Source organism: Mchenga conophoros, linkage group LG8 (assembly GCF_057382185.1).
Source record: "Mchenga conophoros isolate Kocher_MC1m ecotype Shallow Benthic linkage group LG8, M_conophoros_male_GT1.1, whole genome shotgun sequence".
In the NCBI taxonomy this organism is placed as follows: Eukaryota; Metazoa; Chordata; class Actinopteri; order Cichliformes; family Cichlidae; genus Mchenga; species Mchenga conophoros.
In genome coordinates this window covers 14,074,453-14,100,792 of record NC_140533.1, presented here as the reverse complement: position 1 = coordinate 14,100,792, position 26,340 = coordinate 14,074,453, and the positions used below count along the sequence as shown (strand labels likewise).

At 39.1% G+C, this 26,340-nt stretch overlaps 1 protein-coding gene across 1 annotated transcript; it reads right to left on the bottom strand.

The window, feature by feature from the left end:
• Positions 1-1,729: 1,729 nt before the first annotated feature.
• LOC146568371 (transient receptor potential cation channel subfamily M member 4-like) lies at positions 1,730-23,176 on the bottom strand. The gene is made up of 28 exons (XM_085284378.1): positions 22,963-23,176; positions 21,923-21,984; positions 21,662-21,839; positions 20,976-21,156; positions 19,382-19,551; positions 18,472-18,649; positions 18,186-18,250; positions 17,856-18,095; positions 14,765-14,867; positions 14,551-14,672; positions 13,742-14,038; positions 13,519-13,620; positions 13,289-13,417; positions 12,232-12,361; positions 9,793-9,938; positions 7,172-7,284; positions 6,969-7,085; positions 6,803-6,843; positions 6,430-6,662; positions 5,798-5,913; positions 5,381-5,513; positions 4,999-5,173; positions 4,672-4,837; positions 4,400-4,581; positions 3,919-4,051; positions 3,756-3,828; positions 2,832-2,982; positions 1,730-2,716 (listed from the first exon to the last, which is right to left on the bottom strand). The coding sequence occupies exons 1-27, from the start codon at positions 23,056-23,058 to the stop codon at positions 2,869-2,871; spliced, it is 3,795 nt and encodes a 1,264-aa protein (XP_085140504.1). The 5' UTR covers positions 23,059-23,176; the 3' UTR covers positions 1,730-2,716; positions 2,832-2,868.
• Positions 23,177-26,340: the final 3,164 nt, after the last annotated feature.

Below are 26,340 nucleotides of genomic sequence, written 5' to 3'. Positions count from 1 at the left end.
TGTGGTAAAAGTGAATACCTTCAATGACACATTTAGACACCGCTATAGCAGACAGACAGCTAAACATGCTTTAACTTGTGTTCTCTAAATACTAATCAAGCTAAAAATAAAACACATTTAAAATGTGGGAAGGGAAGATTGGAAATTGGTCTATAACTAGTCAGCAAATCATTGCATACTGGTTTTATTTACATTTTACACACTTTATTGGAATTTGGGTTGTGTCATGTGCTGATAAGCAAAACCTGATAAGGTTTTCTTCTTCTTCACATTAACATAAATGTATATTAGGAGCTAATAGCTCATTTGTTTAGTACTAGGCTAGAAACAGAGGTAAACAGCTAGCCCGGCTGTGTCCAAAAGAACAAACCCTGTCCTGCAACTACTGTCATCAAATGATACGCCTGCAGCCAGGGTAGTTAATATTACTAACTAAATATTTAAAAATACTTGAACTAGAGGTTATTTTTTGTATTTCTAATAAGAATTCATTTATTAAGTATGAAAGCTTTATTTTAAAAAAAAAACAATAATGCAGACACAAAAAGTATTATCATGCTGACATTGCACAGAGAAATGCTTTCCTTTTAGGGTTGCCAACCGTCCCTTAAAATACGGAATCGTCCCGTATTTCGAAACAAAAGTACACGTCCCGTATTGAGCTAATAAGGGACGCACTTTGTCCCGTAATACAGTGAGAATCAAAAGTAGTCTATAAATGTTTATGGAATTAACACTTTGTTTGAAAACATAATTCCCAGCCCCTCTCCTGCTTTGTGACCAATGAGCTGACAGCACACTTATGACAATTCGAGTATGACAATTCAGATTACCGCTCATCTCATTGGTCGAGGAAAGGTCGCTTGCGGAGAAAATACCGGAAGACAACAGATGACCACAACAAGAAGCATGGCCAACAGGGGAACAAACGCCGACTCTGCGGTGCAAGTCTCGGATGACAGTACACCTAAAGCTGGGCAGACACTGTGCGATTTTTTCAGTCACGTTATTCAGCTCCTGCTCAAACTGCACGATTGACTCACAGGGGTTAGACGTTCATAGGTCACGATGCAGGGTCTCACACTATACGGCCCGATGCTCTGATGCGACCTGAGTGCTCACACTGTGCCTCCATAAAATGAAGGTTATAACAGAAAATCTGTCGCTCGCTCTCTCTGTCTTTCACTCACACAGACACACACACCACTACCATCAACTTTGCTAAATTGCTAATGAAAAACATTGATCAGGCAGCTGTGATTGAGCAGCAGTGTAAATCCAACTATTTTCACGGTTGTTGTGGTCGTGATAATTTTGTGATGCCACATCGAAAAGGCTCGGATGAGCTTTCCAAAGTTCTACAAGTTGTGCCTCCATCGCTTGTGTCCAGATCACACGCTGCACAGCCGTGCTGCGCCGTCTTTTTCACCAACGTTTACGTTTGCGCGTGAGCAGTGTGAGCGCCTGTGGTGACACCCTCACGAGCGATTGATGATCGGGAGCTGGTCGTGAGGTGTTAATCACTTCTCGTTACCCCACGTATACTACACGACGCACGATGAAGGCCAAAATCGGTCCGATCACTCAAAAATCGGCTCAAAATGGGCCTAAAACCGCACAGTGTGAGCCCAGCGTTAGAGCAGCAATGTTTGTTCCCCTCAGAGAAAGGGAAGAATGGGAAAAGGAAAACACCTGGCTGGAAAACGTTAATATGGGCATGTGCAATGAATATCAGCGCTATGTGGCCAGAAGTGTGATAATATAATTTATTTTGTGTAATAAACAACTGCAAGGATAGATGATTACAACAAATTGATGACTAATACATAAAAGTAATACATAGATGAATAATGATGATGAGTTAAGATGCGTAATCATGGGAACAAGCGGGTTTACAAACAGGAGCAGCTGATTAGCATTAGAAAAGCTGAAATAATACCTCAACTGAAGCCAATTGTACTAAATGCACTAAATGTGCACTGTTACAAGAATATTTTTCTTTCTATTGTTTTCTATTATTTTAAGTTAAGCAGGACAGAGTGCTTTTAAAGAAAGATTTACTTATATTCTCAAAAGTTAAGCATGACAGGCTTCTGTTTAAGAAAGAGACCTGTTTTACTGTGTTAATGTTGTCATTTTGAGCTAAAAATAAATGGCTAAATGATCATTTGTTTCACATGTGTTCATATCACAAAGAATATGCATCTACTTAAATCAACTTCAAGTCAAATGGTTAAAAAAATAATTTCACACACAAAAAAAGAGCTAGAAAATTCACCACACTGGGAAGGGTGAAGACAACTGGGTCGCCCGGCCCTGGCCACGAGGTGTCCCTTATTTATTTTTCAGGGAGTTGGCAACCCTATTTCCTTTGTACATATGACAATAAATGCTTTGAATTTTAAATCATAATGTAATTCTTAATAGACATTATTACAGATTATGTAAGAATATGTTGATTTTAAATTCCAGATGTGTCTTTAAAACAAAAGTAATGATGGTCATGTCATTTCCCAACTCAAATTACACACACACACGATAAATTTCTTTTTCATTTCAGTGCTTATCAGTGAGGATCATGGTGGCGGACTGAACAGAAGTTGTCAAAAGGGAGCGTGCGCGATTCTTGTTTCTTTTCCTGATCTTGAATGAAGGCGTTATCCTTGATATAAAGTGTTACTGAATCAAGCTGAGCTGGAAGAGGAGGGTAGCACATCTGTATAAAACAACAGGTAGAATAAAAGAAGTGAGAGGGACAAATTTTAGCAAAAAATATACATTTTAAAATAAGGTCAAAGTAACTGAGTTTTGTACGAGAAAACAATATTTGCCTTTTAGTATGCAGGTTGTTTTGTAAGCATACTAATTTCACAAGTTCTGTGAAGTACCACGTAATGCAGGTGGGGGTCGAGGAGGTTTGAATGTGCTTCCTTGTGCTAAAGTATCCACAACCCAGCTGATGGCACTGGAGCAGTACTCGATCTGAAAAGAAGAACAAGAAGGTGTATCTGAGAAAAGAGTCAATGAGTCAAGACAACTTGAGAAAACCTATGAGAATATGTAATGCTTGTTTTTTGAGAAGTTTGTAAAACACTTTAGCTGACACACATGGAAAACTATTGCCTTTGTTCTTTGACAACAATTGTACTTTTTCCTTTTCTCAGTGAAAACTCACTCCACCATGCCTTCCTTTCGGCCTGTTATTTGGCAGATCTCACCTGTAGGCATTGGAGAAGCTGTTGTGACCTGTTTCCAAACATGAAAGTGGCAAAACCTGGTCCCTGTGTGCCACTGGCAGTCAGTGTTTAGTTCCTAAATGGCTCTCCTCTCAAACATCATTGTTTTTGTTTTCTGCACTAAATGATATAATACACCATTTCTTTGTGTGTGCATTTATTTTTACAACTGATTGCACTAACTTGATTAGCTTAAGTTCTGCCTTTGCTTCTTTAATGTGACATTCTTCAATCCATAAAAGTACTTAGTACAGAATTACTTACAGTCACCTAAAATAACAACTTCACATAATCCAACCTAAAACTGACTTTTGGCTGTACAGTAGGTATTTTCCTACTTTCCTATTTTATTTTTAAACACCTCTTAATGTATTATGCCAACTGCCACCTGCTATGAAGTGCTTTAACCTTTATATAGAATAGTTTAACTCTGCAGACATGCTCTTTCACAGCAGCTCCACATATGTATCACGAATGACTCAAATGGTACAAAATGATAAGTTGGAGCTACGGTTTTACCTGATTCTCCAGAGACCGTAGCCTGTGTTCGAAGTCTCTGCTTTCACTCAGATGTTTAAGCACACCATCTACCCTATATAAACAAAGATACATTTACTTCAGAATGATGGAGTCACACAGTAATAAATAATGCTGCTACAGTGGAGGATGAAGGTGTGCTCACTTGGCAGACATCCGTTTGAGCCTTTCTGAGTCGCTGCTTTTCTGGATCTTGATTCGAGCAGTCAGGAAGTCTTCCTTCTGAATCGTTTCCCACATTGATAATCGGTTCGCTGCCTTTTCTTCCAAGTCTAACACTGATAGTACAGACCAAGGGTTGAAATGATTACCTTTCAACTCATTTTTCATGCTTTCGTCACTGCTAAACTGAGTTCAGTGAGCAAGTAATCAAAGAACCTATTATTGTAACCTGGCACTGCCATTTTTAGTGAGCAACTGAGTGATAACAAGGCAGGCACTGTTTAAGAAAAAATCACACATAGCAAAATGTGCTGAATAAAATTTAGAAGATATCAAATTCAATCAGCTGTGGCTTTCTGACTCATTACTCATTAAACCTTTTACTTTAAAGTAATTAAGCAATAACTGTATTAAATGAATAACTTGATTTAATAGGAACCAAGTCTCCTGACTCCAATACTGACCAAAGTGGTGGATCTTTACAGAGGGCACTTTGCGAATAACTCTCCTAATAAAGATGTTGATGTGTGAGAGGATAATGAAAGGAGGAGCCAAAGAAGGACGGGAGTGGTACTCAGCAATCAGGTTGTAACGCTGGAACTTCCAGTAGATGTCACTGTGTTCCTGCACTTTAGAGAAAGTGTAGCTGTGTGGATACAAGCAGATCAGAGCCACTGAGTCAAACCATTCAGTATGTGAACGCACCTTCAGATATAATAAAAGACTTGTTCTTTACCTAAACATGGCAATAAGCAGGTTGATGAGCAGGATGTTGGTGACCAGGAGATATACAACTAGCAGAATCACTACCAGCCAGTTACTCTCATGATTTCTACACGGCTCTTCACCGCTCTCAATCAAAGTCACATTGTGTGTACAAGTGATATCCCAGTCCTTGCCCACTGTCATAAATTGGAAAAATAAATGGTTAAAATTACAATAACACTCAATTTCAAATTGCTGTGATGAAAGTAGGTTCCAGGAAACTGCAGCATTTTAAAACAGATTTCAGCTTATAACACAGATTTTCTTATTTTTATGCCAGTTGCACAAACACTTGTACCATCCATCTCTTCCACAGGGATCTGTCCAAAGATGTGCAAGTATGGCCTGTAGAAAACTCTCCGAAAAATGCGATTCAGGTTTGGATCATAGTTGTAGATCAGAGCCTGATTGGCAACTCCATACGCCATGACCCACACACCCAGGAAGAAGAGGAAGAAGAAGACATCCTTCATCTAAACAAGAGGAAATTGTGATCTTGTTTGCTTCATTATTTATTTATTCATATATATATATATATATATATATATATATATATATATATATATATATATATATATATATATATATATATTATATATATATACACACACGCACACATACATATATAAACATATTAAGTTTACAATTGGTATATTGCCAACTGATGGTAACTTTCTCACCATCTTTCCTACAATGATGATTTTTGGTCCCAGCTGCTTGTGAATGGCAAAAATGTGAATGAGGCGAAGTGTGAAGACCATGTAGTCCAAACACAGGACATCCCGTCCAAATTCATGTGACCAGTGGAACATCCTGAAACACAAGCACAGTAAAGCTGAATCAATGAGGTAGCAGCACCGCCAGGCCACAAACCTGTATATTAATCTGTAAAATTTGGTTTTTAAAGAAGAAACATTTTTATATTTAAGGGACTAAATGACCAAGGGTTAAGGAAATTATTTATGCCACACTACATCCATAAACACAAACCAAGCACAAGTCTTTTACAATTTTGCAATGAAAACACCTCATTCAAAAATATTATTGTTGAAAATGTTTTTCAATAATCTGTCTTTTTTTGTATTTCTTGTCCATACCTGCAGATTAGTCCTATAATGAACAGGCTGATGGCGGTGAGGTCACATTTATTCCACAGATCCTTAATGTAGAGTCTGAACCTTTGACGCCAAGTCATCGTCCCCACAAAAATTGACTAGAAGAAGAACACAAAAATTACAACAAACTAAACTATAAGCTGGTGGCATATATCCAAATACTGAAAATTACTCTCCATGTGCTGTTCAAAGAAAGGTGTATTTAATGTGGTAAGCAAAGAAGGAACATAATAAGGAAGGAAGAGATTCAACCAAAATGATTGACTGTTCATAATATGTACTATTATAAAGACTGGGTAAAAATTCAACAAGAATAAGATTTTTATTTATGTAATTATATTTAATCTTCACTATATTTCTTAAGTTATTTGAATACAGTAACAAATATTAAAATGTATTAATCTATTTTAATGTCCATTCTGAATTTAATGCTTGTGACACAGCTGCATATTAACCACTGTATTGCAATACGAATCTTCAGTTATATCGTCCTTCTTCTATGTGCAATTTAATAAAAAGTTCAGTTACTGGGTTCACTTTTTCCCTTTATATTTCTACAGCTACCAAACCTTTCTGGGAAATAAAGTTCTAGTAAGACGTGTCTCTTCACTCACCTGTCTGATCTCCTCACAAACGATGGTGAATACCCAGAAGTACAACACACACTCAGCAACACCTGGACCTGAGGGTGGTGGGGGATCAAAATCCACCAACAGCACGTAGGCGAAAAGCAAAAGAAACAGGAAGTACATCAGGACGTTGCCCAGAAAAGAGGTGACCGGTGCAAACCAGAACTGACGCCAGCGTGACACTATGAATGGACGCTGTGGTGGTCGGTAAGGTACACCTGTATCAAAGATTATAAATGCAGATAGCAGGTGACTTAAATGACAGCATGTGGTGACAAGAATAATTTCTGATGTCAGACTTTCTTCTTGTAGTGAGTGACAACACTTATTCAAAGATGACTCTTTAAACAGGACTCACCTTTAATGGTACCACTCCTGTGATCTTTTGAGTCAAGGTCACTGGTGTAAGAACGAAAATAAAATTGATTTAATTGTTAGACTTTAGCTAATGCAAATCAATAAAATAAAAATAACAAACTGATGTTCTACAGATTAACACTGAAGAGTGCAAGTAGAAATATTACAGGTGCTTGATGTCATCCAAAGAGAAGACGGTGGTCCCATAGAGACTGTTAGTGTCCTGGTCTGGCCCATCATCGTTAGGAATTCCTTCCTCCTCTTCCAACTGATTATCTTGTTTTCTATGAGGTAAAATATGTAGCAAATGTTTAAAAAAGTATCAAAATACATTTACAAACCTTTAATCTGAAAAGAATAAGCCTTTAACCTGAAGGAGATCAGATTGGTGTAGCAGAGGATGGGGCAGAAGAAAGTGAGCAGGAGCCTCCAAACCTCTGTGTTCCTCTTCATATCACCCCACCAGATATGGGAGAGCAGAGACTGGAAGAAGACAGAAAATGAGTCCTTATCAATCAACAGCAGCTCACTGGCGCAACATGAAGGTAGGATGTGTTATTTCTGAAGAATCCTACCATTTTTACTTTGTATTAATTTTTTTTGTAATTTAAATTATTGTACTGTACATGAAAGGGATTGTGCATTACATAGTCTTATTTATAGGTAGTGTATATGTATTGATTGAACTGTATAATCAAAGCAGCTATATACTGAACTGCCCTCACAGCCCATTGTTCATTCAGTGGGCTGGTTTCCGTTATTCCCCAAAAGTTGATTCTGTTCATCTGGACGTAGTGTTTTCAGTGGGAGAAACGTTTCCTCACTCATCCAAGTGACTTCTTCAGTCTCAGCTGACTGCAGGTTTCCCCAATCTTATAAACAGTACATTTGCATAATGACTGAAACCAGCCCATTCAGTTCCTTGATCATTAATATGCAAATTCTCATGACCATTGATCAACAACCACTGACCAAAACCCACTGATCAAAGCTCATTGATCAAAGGCCACTGATCAATGGCCATGAGTAGCATTCACAGAAAGTGGGTGAATGGCTGCAATCACAGCATTGTATGATGGCGAAAGATGTACCCTTAGCTGCTCAACTGTTCCGATACTCCTGACACATATGGGATCACTACAGGTTTTCGCTTAGTCAGCGGTTGTCCTTCTCCCCTGAATCGGCTGAAGCTTTCTTTAGGTGCTTTCCCAGCTCTGACAAAAGTCCAGCTGGAATAACCACATTTACTCAGGGCCTTCTTGATGTGATGTTCTTCTGCCTCTCTGGCCGCTGTGTCAGTGGGGATGGTGTTCGCTCTGTGTTGTAGTGTCCTAATGACACCCAGTTTATGCTCCAGTGGATGATGAGAGTCAAAGCTTAAATACCGATCTGTATGCGCAGGTTTATGGTACACATCAGCTTTTAGATGTCCCCCATTACTGATGGAAATCTCACATTCTAAGAAGGCTAACCTGCCACTTTTCATATCCTCCCTGGTGAATTTGATGTGTTGGTCCACCGAGTTAATGTGATCTGTGAATTGTGGTACTTCCTGAGATCTGATTTTCACCCAGGTGTCATCCACATATCTGAATCAATGACTTGGTGGCATTCCAGGGTAGGATTAAGACACAGTTCCAAAAGCAAACACACTTGGTCGATGCTGAGAGTGGTCCTGTTGCTCAAGTTGGGGTCATCCTGCAATCTCTTATGAACTACCTCCAACACTTGACTGGAACACAAGTGAAAAGAGACGTAAAATCGTTCTAGACCATTGTTTCATCTGCCTCCATAATGACATCTCTCACCTTTTCAACAAAATCCAAAGTGTTCTGGATGTGGTGTTCAGAGCTGCCTACCAGCGGGTTGAGGATCGAAGCCAGAAACTTAGAGATGTTATAGGTGGCCAAGTTGATCATACAGACAATCGGCCTTAAAGGTGCACCCTGTTTATGTATCTTTGGTAAACCATACAGACTTGGTGCAGAGTCCCCTGGGTACAGCCTGTGGTATGAGGTCCGGTCAATAGAATTGTCTTGTTCTAACAGCTTCAGGCAATCTATCCCCCTCTTCCTGTAACCACTTCCTGGGTCTCATTTCAGGGGCTCATAAGTATTTTCATCACTGAGCAGTGACAAACTTCTCTCATGATAGTCTTTCTGGTTTAGCAATACTGTGCTCCTACCCTTGTCTGCTGGAAGGATGAGACTGTTGTTGTCTTTACTAAGTGATGCGAGTGCCTTCCTCGTCTCCAAGCTGATGTTGGATGCTGGGGGCTTTGCATTGCTGAGACAGGCTGAAAACTTTCGTCCGTAGTTGCTCTGCTTCCACGTCTGCAATGTTGTTATTTCATATTGCTGTTTCTGTGGCTGTGATAACTTCAGTTATTGTTCAGATGTCTTGTTTATAAGGTTTGAGAAACCTGCAGTCAGCTGAGACTGAGGAAGTCACTTGGATGAGCGACAAAATGTTCCTCCCACTGAAAACGCTACGTCCAGATGAACAGAATCAGGTGTTCACGATTTCCTTACCTGGATGTGCACACGGGTACTTACAGACACACACCATTTGGGCTGCTGCTGCCTCTAAAAATATCTTACATTATCAATACTGTGTGCTGTTCAGTAACTTTGTCATTGTTATTTATGCATATGTTGGTTGTTGCTGTGGTTTCTCTGCTGTTTGGTTTTTTGTTGGTGCTTTTGTTTGTTTGTTTGCTTCTCCCCAAGTTCAATTTCTTTCTTTCTTTTCTTGTCCGGTCTTGTCCGTTATGTTTGTAGTAATCCAAAATAAAGAATATACTAATTAAGCTCTAATAAAATATTACTATCAAGTGGGCAATTACAGCAAATGCTGGAATACTGTACTTGTGAAGTTTTATTTGGCAATTTTTGGCCTTCAGTGAACAATTCTGATTCTGCAATTCAGCTAAACTGCCATACAGGACAGGGGAAAAAAACATGAAAGAAAGAGGTTAAAAATCGAACACACCTGTACGCCATCATTACTGAAGAAAAGCCGAGCGTCAGCACTCACACCCATCTGAAGACAAGTGCTGCCACCCCAGACAGGAGACTTCCTAATTAGCAGGGTGAAGGATCGGCGTTCATCACTCCGATAGCAAGAGCTGAAAATATCTGAGGTAAAGTGGACACAAGACATGGCATTCAATTTTATTTATATAGTGCCAGTTTACAAGAATAGTCATGTAAAGGTGCTTTATGTCGTATAGTAAAGACCCTATATTAACACAAAGAAAACCCCAACTTGTAACTCCCTATGAGCAAGTACTCTGAAATCTTTAAGAAATGATGGGGCCAATTTTTTAAAGCTCTTGTATGTAAGTAGAAGGATTTAATTCTGGGTTTAACAGGGAGCCAATGAAGAGAACCTATGAGAGACATATGCACTCTTTTAGTATTCCTTTTCAGTACCCTCATTGCAGCATTTTGAATAAACTGAAGGGTTTTTATGGAGCTTTTAGGACAACCTGATAATAATTACAATAGTCCAACACAGAAGGAAATCAACCAATCAGTCAATCAATTTATTTATAGGCACTTTTAAAAAGCAACACAGGTTGACCAAAGTAAACCAAACACAGAAAGAACTAAACAAAAATCAGTCACAATTATAAGCTAGGGAGTAAATATACGTTTTCAAATGTCCTAACTTGAAGAGGCAGACTGTTCCAAAGGTTAGGAACACAAATCGCAAAGGCCCAGTCTCCTCTGTGTTTTAGCCTGCTTCTGCTATCAGCTGACTTTAGATTTCTGTTTGGAGTATTTTTAGTTAAAAGATCAGAGAGGTGCGAGGGAGCTAATCCATTTAGAGACTTAAAAACAACAAATAAAATCTTCAATTCATGAACATACTGGAAGCCAGTGTAAATGAGCCCAAGACTAGGAGAAATATGGTCACCTTTACATGTGCCTGTCAAGAGTAGAGAGTTGTAGTGAACAAGCTGAAGATGAGAGAGTAGAGCCTGGCTAATGCCAAAATAAAGACTGAGACTGTAGACAAGCCTGGATAAAATAAATGCGTTAATCACTCATGCATATTTGTTCAATACAAACATGCAATTAAAATTATATGCTGGTAAAAAATGTGCAATACATGCACAGTTGCCATTAGAAAAGCCAAAGCTGATCACTTTGTTATAGAGACTTCAAACAATCTCTAAAACCTCTTTACATTTATGAAAACAATGGCACAGCGCTTCCCCCATGCCCTTATAAACACTTGCATCATATTTATGAGAAGGCTGACATGCTTGGTTGTTTTAATGAACATTTTGTAATATCGGGCACACTGCTGAAGAAAGTAAATATTTCTTATGAGCATTCCTCAGCTGCATTCTCTGATAATTCTGTGGCCAGCCACTCCTTTACTTTAAGCATGGTGACAGCATCAGATGTGCTCAAAGACTTTAAACTTTTGGATACTAGAAAATCAGCAGGTCCAAACAATTTGGAGCCTTAATTTTTGAAGTTAGCTGTTGATTTTATCGCCCCATTAGTTACTTTTCTTGTTAACCTTTTTTGGATACAACTGAAATTCTAAAGGAATTTCTCTTGAGTTCTTGAGTTCTAGCAACCACAGAGACGAGTCCATTGTCAGAGAATATAAGAAGATCATTTATAACCTGCAATAATCCTGTTTCTGTTCAAAGATGATTAATAGAGAAGGGATAATCATATTTAACATCAAAGAATGAATTAATGGTGGGAAATATTTGAACACTCTTGTAGGAATGGGGTCTAATAAATGCTCAGCTGAAGTACAAATATATATCTGCAGTATTCAACATAGATGTACATAATTACATATGTGAAATGGTTATGAACCTTTATATTTTCTCAAATGGTTAAAATTAAATAATTTCAAATTTTATGTATTCATTAAAAATGTAAGGAATATTCAGCTCAAGAGACATGTGACTCTTTCAATCTGGCTACACTGTGGAAAAGAAAGCAGGAGTTGTTTTTATTTTCTTATGTTCATCACTTTATGGAGGGATTTTACAGAACATAAAACACTTTTTCCAGGCTAAATGAAGATCTTCAAAGTGTTTGAGATGCCATTTCCTCTCCAGCTCTCCAAGTTATCTGCTTTAAGCTACATATTTGAGACTTATATTAAAGAGTCAAACACTTCTCTCCCACACCTCTGTGAGAGTCAGGTTTAAGTAGCTGCTCTGTACTCTAGCATTGAAGAAGATAACATTAGAGGAACTATATCCTTAAACTTAGTTACAGCACATTCAGAAAGATATTTACTGTAATGAAATGTTTCGTTACTATTGTGTAAAGTGTTAGATAGGTTTTGCTACAATTGTGTTACATCAGCTGTTAAAAGGAAAATTCAAAGGACACTTCATGAAACTATTATGAAAGTAGATAACAAATATTTTCTCTTCTAATGTCTCACCATGTGCCAGGTTCTCAAACCTCTGGGCCAGCTCTTTCATGGAGAGTTTGGTTTCATTCTCTACCTCAAGTTTGGACAGTTCTCTGAGTATTTCACTGCCACCAAGAGCACTCAGGACTGCCTCACCTGCCTGGAAAGTAAAGCAAAGACACAGGTACAAAAAGTAAATTCATTGTATCTAATACTGTCTGCATTATTATCTCAGTTCGTTCTGTTGAAGTAGTCTAACTGGTACAGCACACACAGACAATCATTAACACATTTACCTGTTGCATGAAGTCTAAGTTGCAATTTACTTAAAGGGACTATATATATGCATTTTAGATTTATAGTTCTACTGCGATTTTTCACAAGATCTACTGCAAGCTGGAGTAGAACCTGCAGCATCTCGTGTACTAGTTCATGCCCAACTACGTAACATTTACAGAGGCTGCAGGCTTAAAAAAAGGATTATCATCACTAGCTGCTGACTCTGATCACAAAGTTGCAGTGTGTAAGAAAACATCTACTCAACAGTTGCTGCCATATTAATTTAAAAACTAAATGCTTAAATCTAGTGAGTTCAGAATTGAATTTGATTATTTTATAGTAATTATTTGCTTTTAGATTAAGATTTAACATTGTGATATGTCATATGTTATCATATGATTTACATTTAATATAATCAATGCTTAGATCATAAAATAATCATTAACAACACATTGTAATTAACGACACACATGTAACAAATAGCACTAGCTGCATCTCATTCTCACAAATGTCCAATATCGCTTAACTTCACCTAAAAACTACGGTTTCACTCAAATAACAAATTCAAATAATCTATTTATCCATTCATACACCAAGGACTCTGTCAGACATACTGTAAATCTGTATAAGATGATTTTTCAATTCCTTTTTTTCTTCTGTTAACTATGAAGTGATCGCCTCATAACCCTTTAGAAAAGCACAATTCCAGAACTATTAACACTGGAGACACCAGTTGTATCTTGACTGTGGCTTTTAAACCAGCTGAACACAAGTAGAACATTTTTTAAATTTGTCGCAGAGCTTTTACCATCTCCCAGAAGAAAATGGCCATCTCACTGCGGTTTTGCAATACCGCCCAGAGGAAAAGCGAAGCCCAGGGATCGGGGCAGGGCAGGTCCTGATACTTGCAATGTCCACGCAGAACCTTACTGGCACGCTTTGATGAATGAAGAAATAATACTTATTACCAGGTCAACCATGAAAAAGAGATCCTATAACCACAAGAACAGTGTGTTTATTCTGAAAGGTTCAGAGTACCCTCAGAGCTGTCCCTTTGGATGAAGTGGACTCTAATCTCAAAGTGTGATAGTAGAAAGGCTGGCAGACATCACCCATTAACAGCTTCAGGACCCTTGACACCTGAGGAAACCGTGGGTGGGACAATAAGCACAACAGTATCAGATGTTCTTCACATTCTTTATTAATCTATTTAAGCATAATTAATGAAAAAGGACAGAATCTCTTTGATTCCCAAACTTACCTCAAAAAGGGTGACCTCCTTCACTGGTCCATCCTGATTGTTATCTTTCAACAATCTTGTAGACGAATTCTGTTTTTCTGATGGTGAGTGACGCTCCACTATTGCCAGCCGCTCTGCTAGGCACTGTTGTAGTAGCTGATAGAGCAAGGTCCCATCTGGCACAGAGCGATAAAGGGTTTCCAGCCTGCCATAAGTTAGGTACTCCAGGATATTCAAGCCATTCTCAGTGAAAAGCCGAACAAACTGGGGCTTGTCATTGATCAGCGCATCTGTCATTGAGTCCTCCAAATCTTCGTACTGTTTAATTGGAGGAAGAAGATCATATTTAAGACAGGTCAACATTTTTTATAATAATAATAATAATAATGGATTGGATTTATATAGCGCTTTTCAAGGCACCCAAAGCGCTTTACAATACCACTATTCATTCACTCTCACATTCATACACTGGTGGAGGCAGCTACAGTTGTAGCCACAGCTGCCCTGGGGCAGACTGACAGAAGCGAGGCTGCCATATCGCGCCATCGGCCCCTCTGGCCATCACCAGTAGGCAAGTAGGGTAAAGTGTCTTGCCCAAGGACACAACGACCAGGACAGAGAGCCCAGGGATCGAACCAGCGACCTTCCGGTTACAGATGCGATTCCCAACCCCCTGAGCCACGGTTGCCCAATATTGCCAAATATTCCTCCATAAATCAGATTTGACAAATAAATCAGTGATTTATTTGTCAAAAGTGTTACAATAGACTGTATAGTGTGATGTTTTGTATGAATTCTTCTTTCAATGTGATGTCTTTTTCCCTCCTCACCTTCCACTGGATGTCTCCATTGAAGAGTTCAGTCTTGGCAATGTCAACCCTGTTCCACGTTACTGCTAGTTTCAGCTCATCAGTATAAGGGTTGGCATCAGCTGATAAATGTTGCTTACTTGCTGAAAAACATAAAGACAACACAAAAATCAAAATAAGGACTAAAAGTGCATGTTGCTGCTATGTTGTAAAATTACTATCTACTTATACATACCTCCCACGAGTGTTTTAAGCAGGACTGTGTCAAAGTCATTTGGACTCTCGTGCTCTCCTTGGTAGACTGTAATCAAATGTCTGTTCTGGTAAATGTTCAAAGCCTGGAGACAGAAGATAGGAAAAGGGAACAGGAATGACAGAGACATGATCACAAATTATTTTTTTTTTAGAAAAAGATTAAATTGCACAGCCTGTGTGTTCTGATTAGGCAGGATAAATTCCTAGTATGACAGATAAGCTAATCAACACACACTCTAATACTATCATACTCTGAATTTAGTTTAAAAACAAGCTCAAAGCTTGCCAAATCTGAGTTTCCTGTTTGAGTTTAGTGTGCACGTGAGCAGGGAAACAATATTGTCAGCTGTTCACGTACATGAAACTCAGATTTCAGTCTCAGAGTTTATTGCTAAAATCAGAGAAAGAATACTTAACTAAAGGCGGCACTTTTATTGCCTGGAGAAACAAACTAAAAACAAAACAAATGTATACTAAAGAAACCAACAAAACATGAACTAGAACTAAGAAACTCCTGGTCATTAGTGGCTTGACCTGAGGACATGGAACTACACACGACCCACAGCAACGTAGAGGTTGCGACAACAAACAGGGGAAGACTTAAATACACAGGCAGGGTAATGAGAGGCTGGGGAACAGGTAAAAACACAGGTGGGACTAACCAGACAAAACAAGACAAAGGGAAGCAAAACTGAACACACTAACACAGGACACGACACTGTCAAAGTGAAATATGATGTATGATGTATGGCAGCCTTGACACTGAGACATGACTGACGGGATATGAAACGTGGAACACAGGGAGGACACCGTGACTGAAACTAGAAGCTAAAAGCAACAAACATAACATGAACAGAAAATAACAATAATCAAGGAGTACAAATCAAACACAAAACCAAGTGCCGTGATAGGAACAGGGTGTCGACACCTGATAGGTCAACAACGTGCCACACAGCTAATGTTGACTCATCTCAGCTAAGGCAAATTTTTACAGCTTTATTTTATTACTCACATTTTCCCCTCTGAGTGTGAAGGAAAGGTAGAACCAGAAAATTCAACTTAAAGAAACATTTAAAAAGCAAATTAATAATAATCAATGTCCTCCACCTGTCCAGTTTCCTGAAATTTTATTAAGGGCACACTGCACACCATGCTAAGAAATGACTGTGACTGAGTGTCCACCATGTTTTATTAGTCACTAACATTCTCCGTTTGGCCAAAGGGTGGGGAAGAGTGGCGCAGGTTTCTGGGCTTCAGTCCAAAGCAATTTCTGTTGTCTTAACTAGACAAAGGATCTAATGGCTCCGGGGCAGAGGCTCACAAGAGGTCGACCGAGTATCTTAAAGTCTGCGCCCCCCCTCTGCATAACACAGCAGACAACGCATCATTTTCCTGTTCACCCCCATCAGTTTGTTCTTCTCCTTATGTGCTATTACAAGCTGCTCTGTAGGCCCTGAAAGTCAAGGCTGACCTGACCTTTCTATGATTTTTCTATGATTTCTGTGACTAACAATTCATGTACAGTCATCAAAACTCTACAGGTATCACAGATAAGCTTTTGATATCCCACAAGTAAAGTTCACTGAACAGAAAGTTAAATGTTGATTGATGATGGTTGATATGCTTTCAAAATAGTTAGAAGTTTTTCCTTCCAGTAAAGGAGATACAGGTGCAGTAGCCAGAGTACTGCTGGAAGAATTCATCCCACGGTTGGAAACTCCAGACTGAGACTGGCTGCTGATCAGAAATCTTCAGAGACCCAGCAGGAAGCAGGGACCAGTCCATGCACAGTTGACAACCCAGACTAGGGGTTAGGGTTAGGGATTTGGGGATGGGATTTTAATTAAGGGATTCTACTTGACCTGAAACATGCTTTGAGCATCCAAAGAACTTTTACATTTAGAGCTAAATGTGATTGATTGTTTTGTTTTCCACAATGCCATCACTGATGTGGGGATAGTAAATGATCATTGTAAAGGCCTTTGGGATGTTTTAAACTGTTTTAAACAAACTGATTACCTTACAACAGTAAAGATCACAAAGCACTGTATAGAAAGAAAATGCTGATCTATCACTCTGCTGTAAAATTTAGATCAGTAGTGTTTGATGTATGGTGGCTGTGTGGAAACACGTGGCTACGTTGGAGTTTTATCCCAGACTTTGAAAGGTACTAATAACAAAGTTAGATGTTCTGTTGTATCCATTTGTCCACAGGTTCAGTCATATCCACTGTCCCTGATGGCAAACATCTGGACATGGTAAAATAGAACGGCACAAAGGAGTGTGTGCGATGTTTGGTGATGCGTGTGCACCTTCATCCCTAGCAATACCACTGATAATGGTTCTTTTACAGAAACAGTTACTGAACTGGAAACATTGGCGGATGGATTTAATGATCAGATTTGATAAACACGCCTCACACTGAATGGCTTCCTTATCTTAAATCTTTTTTCCTTTGTATAATTACTAATAGTGAAGGTCAATATGACCTGGAGTAGCCTGCTCAACTATGTTATCTGCTGACTGTATGAGGCCAGCATCGGAGAAAGATAGTGGCAGCAACAGCGCGGATGAGAAAAAAACAGTTGCAACTGCAGACTTTATTAAGTCATGTTTCTAAAACACATTGAACACAAATGCATTCATTTATTGTAAACAGTACTTTTTAAGGCTATTAGATTTTGCTTTTGGGCTAGTGCTGATTGATCAGTTGCATTGATAAGCTTGCATATATGATTTGGTTCTATAAAAACAACTTTCACAGCTTGTGAGTGAATTAACTTTTTGTCACTGTGGTGAAACAAATAGCAGCCTGAAGTTTCAACAATTTGTAACAAACTGAGAAAGTAATTTATAAATTACTACACTAAAACATATAATGTGAATAAACTTGGAATTGTGATCCCGACACACTGACAGTAAGATCAAGCTAAACACTTAGATTTAGTTCTGAATATCAGTGCTAAAATACACCACAGTCTAGTCTGTAGTTGATAAATATGCAGAGACAGAAAGTGTTTCCTCCAGCTCATCTGTAGAGTAAATGCAGTGCATCTGTTCTCAGCACTCACCTGCTCAACTAATTTGTCGGTCTGTGCCTCTGAAGGAAAATGCTTCTTAAACCGTTCTGCCACTCTGTCTTTGAGATCCACATTGGGAGCTTTAAGAGCCTCACTGTTGCCTTCACCAGAGGACGGCACAGCTGGAGCTGAAGACCGGTTCTCCAAGATATCACTCAGGAAATCAGCCAAGCCTCCTGAGCCAGCCAGAACCAGCCAGGGGATGCAGCTTTTTAAAGAGAGATCCATTCTCTGACAGACATGACAAAAACCATGAAAGAAACATTCACACAATTTAAATAGTAAGTCACAATTAATGTTGTGATAATGAGCAGACTTTACCTTCAGCATGTCTGTTTCCCCTGATATCAGCAAACAAAGGACAGGGATTTCAATGCTGCCACTTCCTTTAAAAAGATACAACAATTTTTAGCATCTTCCAATCTTGATCAAATGTTTTTGTTAAATTAAGCACAAATAACTCTCAATTAACTTTAGCTAAAAAAAAAATGAGTGGAAAATATCGGGCTGACAACGTGTTATCAGTATTCAGATAAAACTTCGCTTAAGCTCTCTCATAATCCGTAATATAATATTTTACTTTAAAGTTTATGGTACCATCTCTGACCCCATATGCCTGTGCGCTGATGGGAAATGTATTCCTCCAGTCTGGCTCTGAACTCTGTTTCTCCTCCTCTGCGGCCCACACTCCCATCGTCCACCAGCAGAAAGGCCTGGTAGTTGTTGTCCAGGGGGCAGGAGTTCTGCGATGCGTTTCGGGCATTGTACTTTGCAGGAAAGCTCCCCTGCAGAAGCAGAAAACCGGGTATACTAGTGTTTCTTTACTTATATGTGTTTCAATAGAAGATGCAAATACAGTCTTGTCCCAAGACTATGGAAATGAAGCATGGTAAGCATGGATTTACCTTACTTTGAGCACTAAAATCCACACAATCTTAGTCATTTAAAATTGGGACACATAAAAGGCTGTTTGTATTAACTCATTCACTGCCATTGACGTCTATAGACGTCAATTACGTTTTTCAATGGGAGGGGCTAGAATACAACCTCGGGCAGCTTGTCAGTGAATATCAGACTGCTTGAAATGTATTTTTCACAAAAAGCTCGTTTTCTCCCTTTTTTTGGTCAAAACAGGCATTTTTGGTGGAACCCACCTCTCTTCTACAGCTGATTACTAAAGAATGGAAAATGGTAGAAACAAACTTTTTTTTTTTTGGATGAAAGAAGAGAGTCTGTTCTTCATTTTGGTAGGTTCAGCGTTTATATGATCATAACACACAGTTTTCTGTGGCTCTTCAAAAATGAGTACAAATGCTCAAAAACCCTGGCAGTGGGGAGTTACCTGATTTGAAAATGGCTGGCAGTGAATGAGTTAATTATAAGCAACTAAAACAAAAAAACACAATTAAAAAGACAAATATAAATCAAATTTTTAAGTGAGCTTTTTGGACAATAAAGGTGAACATGATATATTTTAATGCTTTGAAAAATGTTTAAATGTGTAATGTCTGTACTACCTGAGGTTTGACCAGCTGCTCTCGCTTTTCCACGAGGCCCCACGGAGCAATGCCCAACGCTACCACCTTGTTGAGGGACACTGAAGATGCTGCAGCTGCATGATCTCTCACCGCCTGTCCAACACACCTGCCAACATCTTCGTGCAGGCCTGTAGTTAGGATCCATGCACCTGGGGGAAACAGATAAATGGTAAATGGCCTGGTTCAACCTGTATACTACGTAGATTACTGTGACATGTCACTAAATGTTTCCCCATTTGTGGAAAAAGTTGGAATGCAGTGTAAAATGTAAAAGTGAAAATCACAATTGGTGCACAAAAATTAAGGCCAGGGTCCAGGGAGTAACATAGTATGCTTTATTAGACCTTATAATCCACTGAGCAATCATTACTGCTTCCATCTTGGTGTCTTGAGTGCTAGGGGAGGAAACTACTTTATTGGGAACATCAGGTAGGCACTATTTGTCTTAAGTGTATTTCATTTTATGCCCACAACATCTCCAACAACAACACCTGACATGCCAGGTGTGTTCCAGGAGGCATAGCGTCTTCTGGCCTCAAGGAGGGTTGTGCATACTCTTGCTGATAACGTCACCAGACATTCTCCTGCTCGCACAACGGAAATTATGTTTGGCAGTTCAGACATTGGATGAGTGAGTGCATTGCTGGCAGTTCCAGCCTCCAGGTGTAAAGGCCTGGAGATAGGCTGGTGTAGCAGCTGATAAAGGAGATGCCTCAGAATTGCCGGAGTTTGGAAGAGAGCACACATAGGACCTTCTCTTCCCTACTGATGTTTTGGTTTGTTGAATGGACATCATAGCTGGCTCTGAGTCTGCTTCCTTCCATTTCCCAGATATCCTTCCAGGTGAGCTTACTGTGTTCCAGGTTAGCCTGTTGGAATGTGAGTTTGCTTCTGTGGATCCTTTTACTTTGTATTGGTGTCGGACCTGCTCAATTACCAGCTTTCTTCTCTGGTGTATGAAGCCTTGTGCCACATTGGTCAACTTGTGCCATATCCATGTTTTGATTTTTCCTGTAGAGGTAACTGAAAACTATAGCTCTACACCGAGAAAAGATTTTGCTTGCTGCATGGCCTCTGATGGAGTCCTTTTCCTTCCAGTGGCCAGTTCAGGAGCAGATGCTCAGATTGCTGCATTTAAGCCGTACCCAGGCTCATGTTTAGCTTCGTTTTGATGCACTTGTACTTTTCAGTGAGGCTGGGTAAAATTGAGTACAATTGCTACTTTAATGCACTATCGCAATTTTATGTGACTGCATTAAGACAACTTGTATATCTTGATGCATGCTCAATTATCCAGGTAAGGAAGCGTTTTCGAAGCTCAAAATGCTACATCCAGATGAACAGAATCTGCTTTTTGGGGCATCTTTTTAAAAATCAGTTTTAAAATCTAGAAACTAAGTTCAGGTAAGGCATGTGTTGAGAGTATTTTAGACATTTTTTATGGCATAAGGACCTGTGTTGAAAATATGATGGCATCTGCTAACCAACAATAAAATATTTCAGCAAACAGCTCACAGAAATTCCAATCATACTGTTAACATCATAGATCAGTTTGTAATGCATAAAGTTTTACCTGTGCTTTGTGACGCTTTCACCAGTCCCTGTCTGAGGACCTCCCGTACCCAGGTCTTTATCTGTGTCCTGCTATTTCCACCCACAACAGAAACAACCAGGTTGGGTAGAGGAAGACCCCAGTGGGTTGTCAATATGTTGTACACCACCGAAGGCTCAGTGCTCCATGACAGGCGCAGGAACTAAGTTTACAGATTTGATGAATTAAAGGAAACAAGCACATGTCAACAATGCCCAAAGACTTGTAAATTAATGAACTGTGATCTAGTATTAAAGCTAAAATGATGCCTCAGTTGTTTGAACCTTTAATTTGTAATTAAAACTTAGAAAATAAAAATGACACTCGAAAGAGTGACCCAAAAGAGCCCAGAATCATTTTTACTGTCTGGCAAACTATAGGAAAGTCGATGTTTAAAAAAAAAAGGGGTGTAAAGTGGCAGTGATACCTGTGTCAACATTGAGTTCTTATGGGTTTTAATCTTGTCACTTTATCTGTACTGACTTTGTTTACTCAGGTGTAGCAGTAGTAGGTTGAAGGTCAGGAAAACTACTGGCTACCAGAGCTCCGGATTTATCTTGATTTTTATTTAACCCACCTTTACAAGAATTTTCCTTTAATAACGTGCTCACATTTTCAAAAACTGTAGAGATAAAGCGTTATGGGACAAAATGAAAAAAAAAACCCACATAGCTGTGCCTCTTGCTGGCTCCTGCAAACTGCACCTCTCCAAAGGCATCAGTTGGTTGTTCAGAGGAGTGCTGCACACTTTTCCACTGGTTCACGATGGCTGTGCTGAAATAATCTCCAACAGCCACAGAGGCATGGTCATCTCTCGCAGCCCCGCACTGACACAATGCACCATTACTGAGAGAGGTGGAAGCATAAAACGTCACCAAGAAAACTTAAAATACAGACATGTCACTATCAAAAGGCTGAGGTCACAGTACCTGAAGGAATCTTCTACAAAGGTGCTGCACACTCGTTTCTTGATGATTTTGGGGAAGCAACTCTGAAAGGATTTTTAAATGTTGTTAAATAGTGACGAACATCTACATATTTCTTAGTTTAACATAGTTTAACAGTGAGTCTGTGTATGCACATATTCTGTAGTAGAACAACACAACCCACAAGCCAAAAAACATGTTTTTCTATTAAGCTTTTGAATTAGCCTTGGTCTTTACGTCTACTGATTGCTGTCTTTAACAATCTCAATGTTTTTCTTCCCTTACTTGAACAGTTATTTTTCCCAAATATGTGTTGATCATAATTATTTGTAGTGCATATATTTCTTTCTGTGATAAGTAGCATTTTTTCAGTGTTCAGGCTGCAAAAATAGCAGGTGTCAGTGTGGAGACGAGTGTGAGAAATCTTTTTAAACCTTAATACAACTATAGCACAGTTGCTTTGAAAGCTTCATTGTTTCACAAAAGCTTTGCTTTACTCATCGCTAATGTGAACGCATCACCTCAGCAGCTAAATGGAATTGAATGCAGCCATCATCAACGTTATTAGTAAACATGATGAAGTGCTTAACTACATGCTTATGTTTAGGATGCTGTATGTAGACTAGTAGACATAAGTGTGCTTTCCATTTTTTTCTGTTAAGTAACAGTCAGTGAACTGCTATAGAAATGTTGCACTGAACCTGTTTCTACTTATTAAAGCTTGTTTTACGGCCAACCAGTTAGACAAGTTTTGTATCAACAAATTGCAGCTGAAATAGTAGATGTTAGTTCACGGGCACGTTTGCAAAGCTTGTTGTGCGTAGTTTTCCAAGAAGTTTGTGGATGGCTCACATTCACTGTTACTTGGAACTTTATTGTGAGGATTTTTTTCAAGTATAGCTTGCACTTTTTAAAAAAAAATCTTTAAATGTGGGGTTTTTTTGTTGGTTCTTTACTTTGTCTTTTGTTTTGTTTTCTTTTGGCCGACATGCCACCATGATATCGTAACAGCAGCTGAAAGATTTTAGCGAAAGCTGACTTACCTGGCTCTTCTCAGTCTGGCAGATAATGTCTGTGTTGTTATCTCTACCGGCTTCTTCTATTCTCCCTCCTTCTACGTTTGCTCCAGTGTCATTCATGCTTCCCTTTCAGTCGAGCTCAGTGAGAAATGTGTGCAGAAGAACTAAAAGTGACTTTTTCTGACCATACTTCACCTTGTGGCTTACTGCTGAAACCCTATTCCCTGCCACTAACGTCTCTCAGTGTCCACAATAAAAGTAGGTGCAGCCAGCACTAAGGTATGGGTGTGGTTTCACAGAGGCAAACAGTTCCTCTAAAGTCTGAAAACAGGAAAAGCCAGTCAAAACCACAAACTACTCAGACACAGAGTCTGAGCTGGTGTAGTGTTTATTCCAATCCTTCTTCATCACCTTACCTGGTCACTGGCATCTCACGTGAGGAAACTGAACACCCTCAATGACACATTTAGACACCACTGTAGCAGACTGACAGCTCAGCAAACTTAGGTTCTCTAATTGTTATTAGAAACTAAAAATATCACACATTTGCAACAGAGACTGTTAGTTATGCGTCTCTGTGGTGCTCATTCCCACAAGAAGTAAAAGCCAGAGATTTGCCTGCAATAATCATGCAAAGGCAAATATATTTGTTTTTAAAGGCCAATTTCAGTCAGAAAATTATTACTAGAATTATTATTCAGCTGAAAGTTAGCCCAATATGTGCATGGATTCCACTTGCTTAAGCATAACTTCATAAAGACGAAGTTATGCTCTTCTATAAGAGGCTCCTCTGTTCTTCACTTGTTGCCTGTATTAATGGCACCTGTTTGAACTCGTTTGTCCACAATCTCAAACAGTCACACTCCAAACTCCACTATGGCCAAGACTAAAGAACTGTCAAAGGACACCAGAAACAAAATTGTAGACTTGCACCAGTCAGGGAAGAAGAATCTGCAATAAGTAAGCAGCTTGGTGTGAAGAAATCAACTGTGGGAGCAATTATTAGAAAATGAAAGTCATACTGATAATCCCTCTTGATCTAGGGCTCCATGCAGGATCTCATCACATGGGGTCAAAATGATCACAAGAACGATGAGCAAAAAGCCCTGAACCACACGGGGGGAACTAATGAATGACCTGCAGAGAGCTGAGACCAAAGTAGCAAAGGCTACCATCAGTAACACACCACGCCACCAGGGACTCAAATCCTGCAGTGCCAGATGTGTTCCCCTGCCAGTGCATGTCCAGACCCGTCTGAAGTTTGCTAGAGAGCATTTGAATGATCCAGAAGAGGATTGGGAGAATGTCGTATGATCAGATGAAACCAAAATAGAACTTTTTGATAAAAACTCTACTTGTTGTTTTTGGAGGAGAAAGAATGCTGAGTGGCATCCAAAGAACACAATACCTATTGTGATGCATGCGGGTGGAAACGTCATGCTTTGCGGCTGTTTTTCTGCAAAGGGACCAGGACGACTGATCTGTGTAAAGCAAAGAATGAATGGGGCCATGTATCGTGAGATTTTGAGTGAAAACCTCCTCACATCAGCAAGGGCGTTGAAGATGAAACATGGCTGGGTCTTTCAGCATGACAATGATCCCTCCACTAATGAAGGAGTGGCTTCGTAAGAAGCATTTCAAGGTCCTGGAGTGGCCTAGCCAGTTTTCAGATGTTAATCCCATAGAAAATCTTTGGAGGGAGTTGAAAGTCTGTTGCCCAGCGACAGCCCCAAAACATCACTGCTCTTGAGGGGATCTGTACGGAGGAATGGGCCAAAATACCAGAAACAGTGTGTGAAAACTTACAGAAAACGTTTGACCCCTGTCATTGCCAACAAAGGGTATATAACAAAGTATTGAGATGAACTTTTGTTATTGACAAAGTACTTATTTTCCACCATAATTAGCAAATAAATTCTTTAAAAAAATCAAACAATGTGATTTTCTTTTTTCTCATTTTGTCTCTCATATTTGAGGTATACCTATGATGAAAATTACAGGTCTCTAATCTTTCTAAGTGGGAGAACTTGCACAACTAGTGGCTGACTAAACAGGTTTTTGTCCCACTATATATTGCAGGCTTTAAACCTGCAGTACTGAGGATCATTAAAACTACATATAAACACCACACACTTGATCCTATTGTATATCATATTTAAATATTGACACAATTATAAAATAAGTTTGACTCATCTGACTAAACATTTCACTCATCATACAAAGATCTAGAGATATTTGGTTGCCAGTAGATGGAAACTCGGGAATGGCATTGTCATTATGATTTGGCAGCATTTGAGTTTAATTGGCTTTGTCCCAGTATCATTTCTGGGCCACGTTCACATATAGCTACTCATTTATTATACTGTCTGAAAACTTTAAAAGGAAAGCATATCACAGCTGAATTTGTGTGACCGGTGGAACATCCTGAATCATAAACAGTAACACTCATTTAGTGTGGTAACAGCACCACCCGGTGGCAAACCTGTAAATAAAACCTGTGAAATTTGATAGAGGATGAAATGTTTTGAATTTGAGTAATTAAAACCAGACATTAAAAAAAACATTTATGGCACATTATGTCCAAACAAGTGCGTTAAAACACAAGTACATTGTATTAAAGAATGTTATGATTTTGCAATGGCAAAACACCGCCCATTAACTGTTGCACAACCCCTGACACCTGAGGAAACAGTGGGTGGGACAATAAGCACAAGGCTACTGGTTTTTCTTCACATTCTCTCTGGATAAGCAAAACGTATGAGAAAGGACATCAGCGCATCAGTCATTGAGTCCTCCAAATTTTCATACTGTTTGATTGGAGGAAGAAGGTCAGGTTTTAGGATAGGTTAATACTTTAATCAAAACATTCTGTAAATCAGAGTTAAACAATTTTATCTATCAAAAGTGGTTCAATAGACTGCACGTCATTCATTTAATTCACAGTATTTCTTTCAGCGTAACATCTGTGTAACATCATTTTCCCTCCTCACCCTCCAATGGATGTCTCCATTGAAGAGTTCACTCTTGGTAATGTTAACCCTGTTCCACGTTACTGCTAACTTCAGCTGATGCTCACTGCTTACTTGCTGAAAAACACAAACGCGACACCAAAATCAAAATTAGGATAAAAAGTGCATGTTGTAAGATTACAGTCTACTTATATGTACCTCCCACGAGTGTTTTAAATAGCAGGACTGTGTCAAAGTCATTTGGACTCACATGCTCTCCATGGTAGACTGTAATCAAACTTCCATTCTGGTAAATGCTTAAAGTCTGGAGAAAGAAGAAGATGTGAAATGGGAACAGAAATGTTGAACACAGAGTTGCAAGATGACAGACAGAAAGTGATGATAAAAATCTGGAGAAACAGATCAGACACACTTCAGTGATGAATCTTAGATA

Bases quoted from the DNA above. Each gene is read 5' to 3' on its own strand.
- LOC146568371 (XM_085284378.1), bottom strand. From the start codon at position 23,058: ATGAATGACACTGGAGCAAACGTAGAAGGAGGGAGAATAGAAGAAGCC. The intron at 21,157-21,661 runs GTGGGTTTTTTT...CTGTAAACTTAG, and splicing joins CCAGCAAGAGGCACAGCTAT to TTCCTGCGCCTGTCATGGAG. The intron at 13,621-13,741 runs GTAAGTTTGGGA...CGGTTTCCTCAG, and splicing joins AGGAGGTCACCCTTTTTGAG to GTGTCAAGGGTCCTGAAGCT.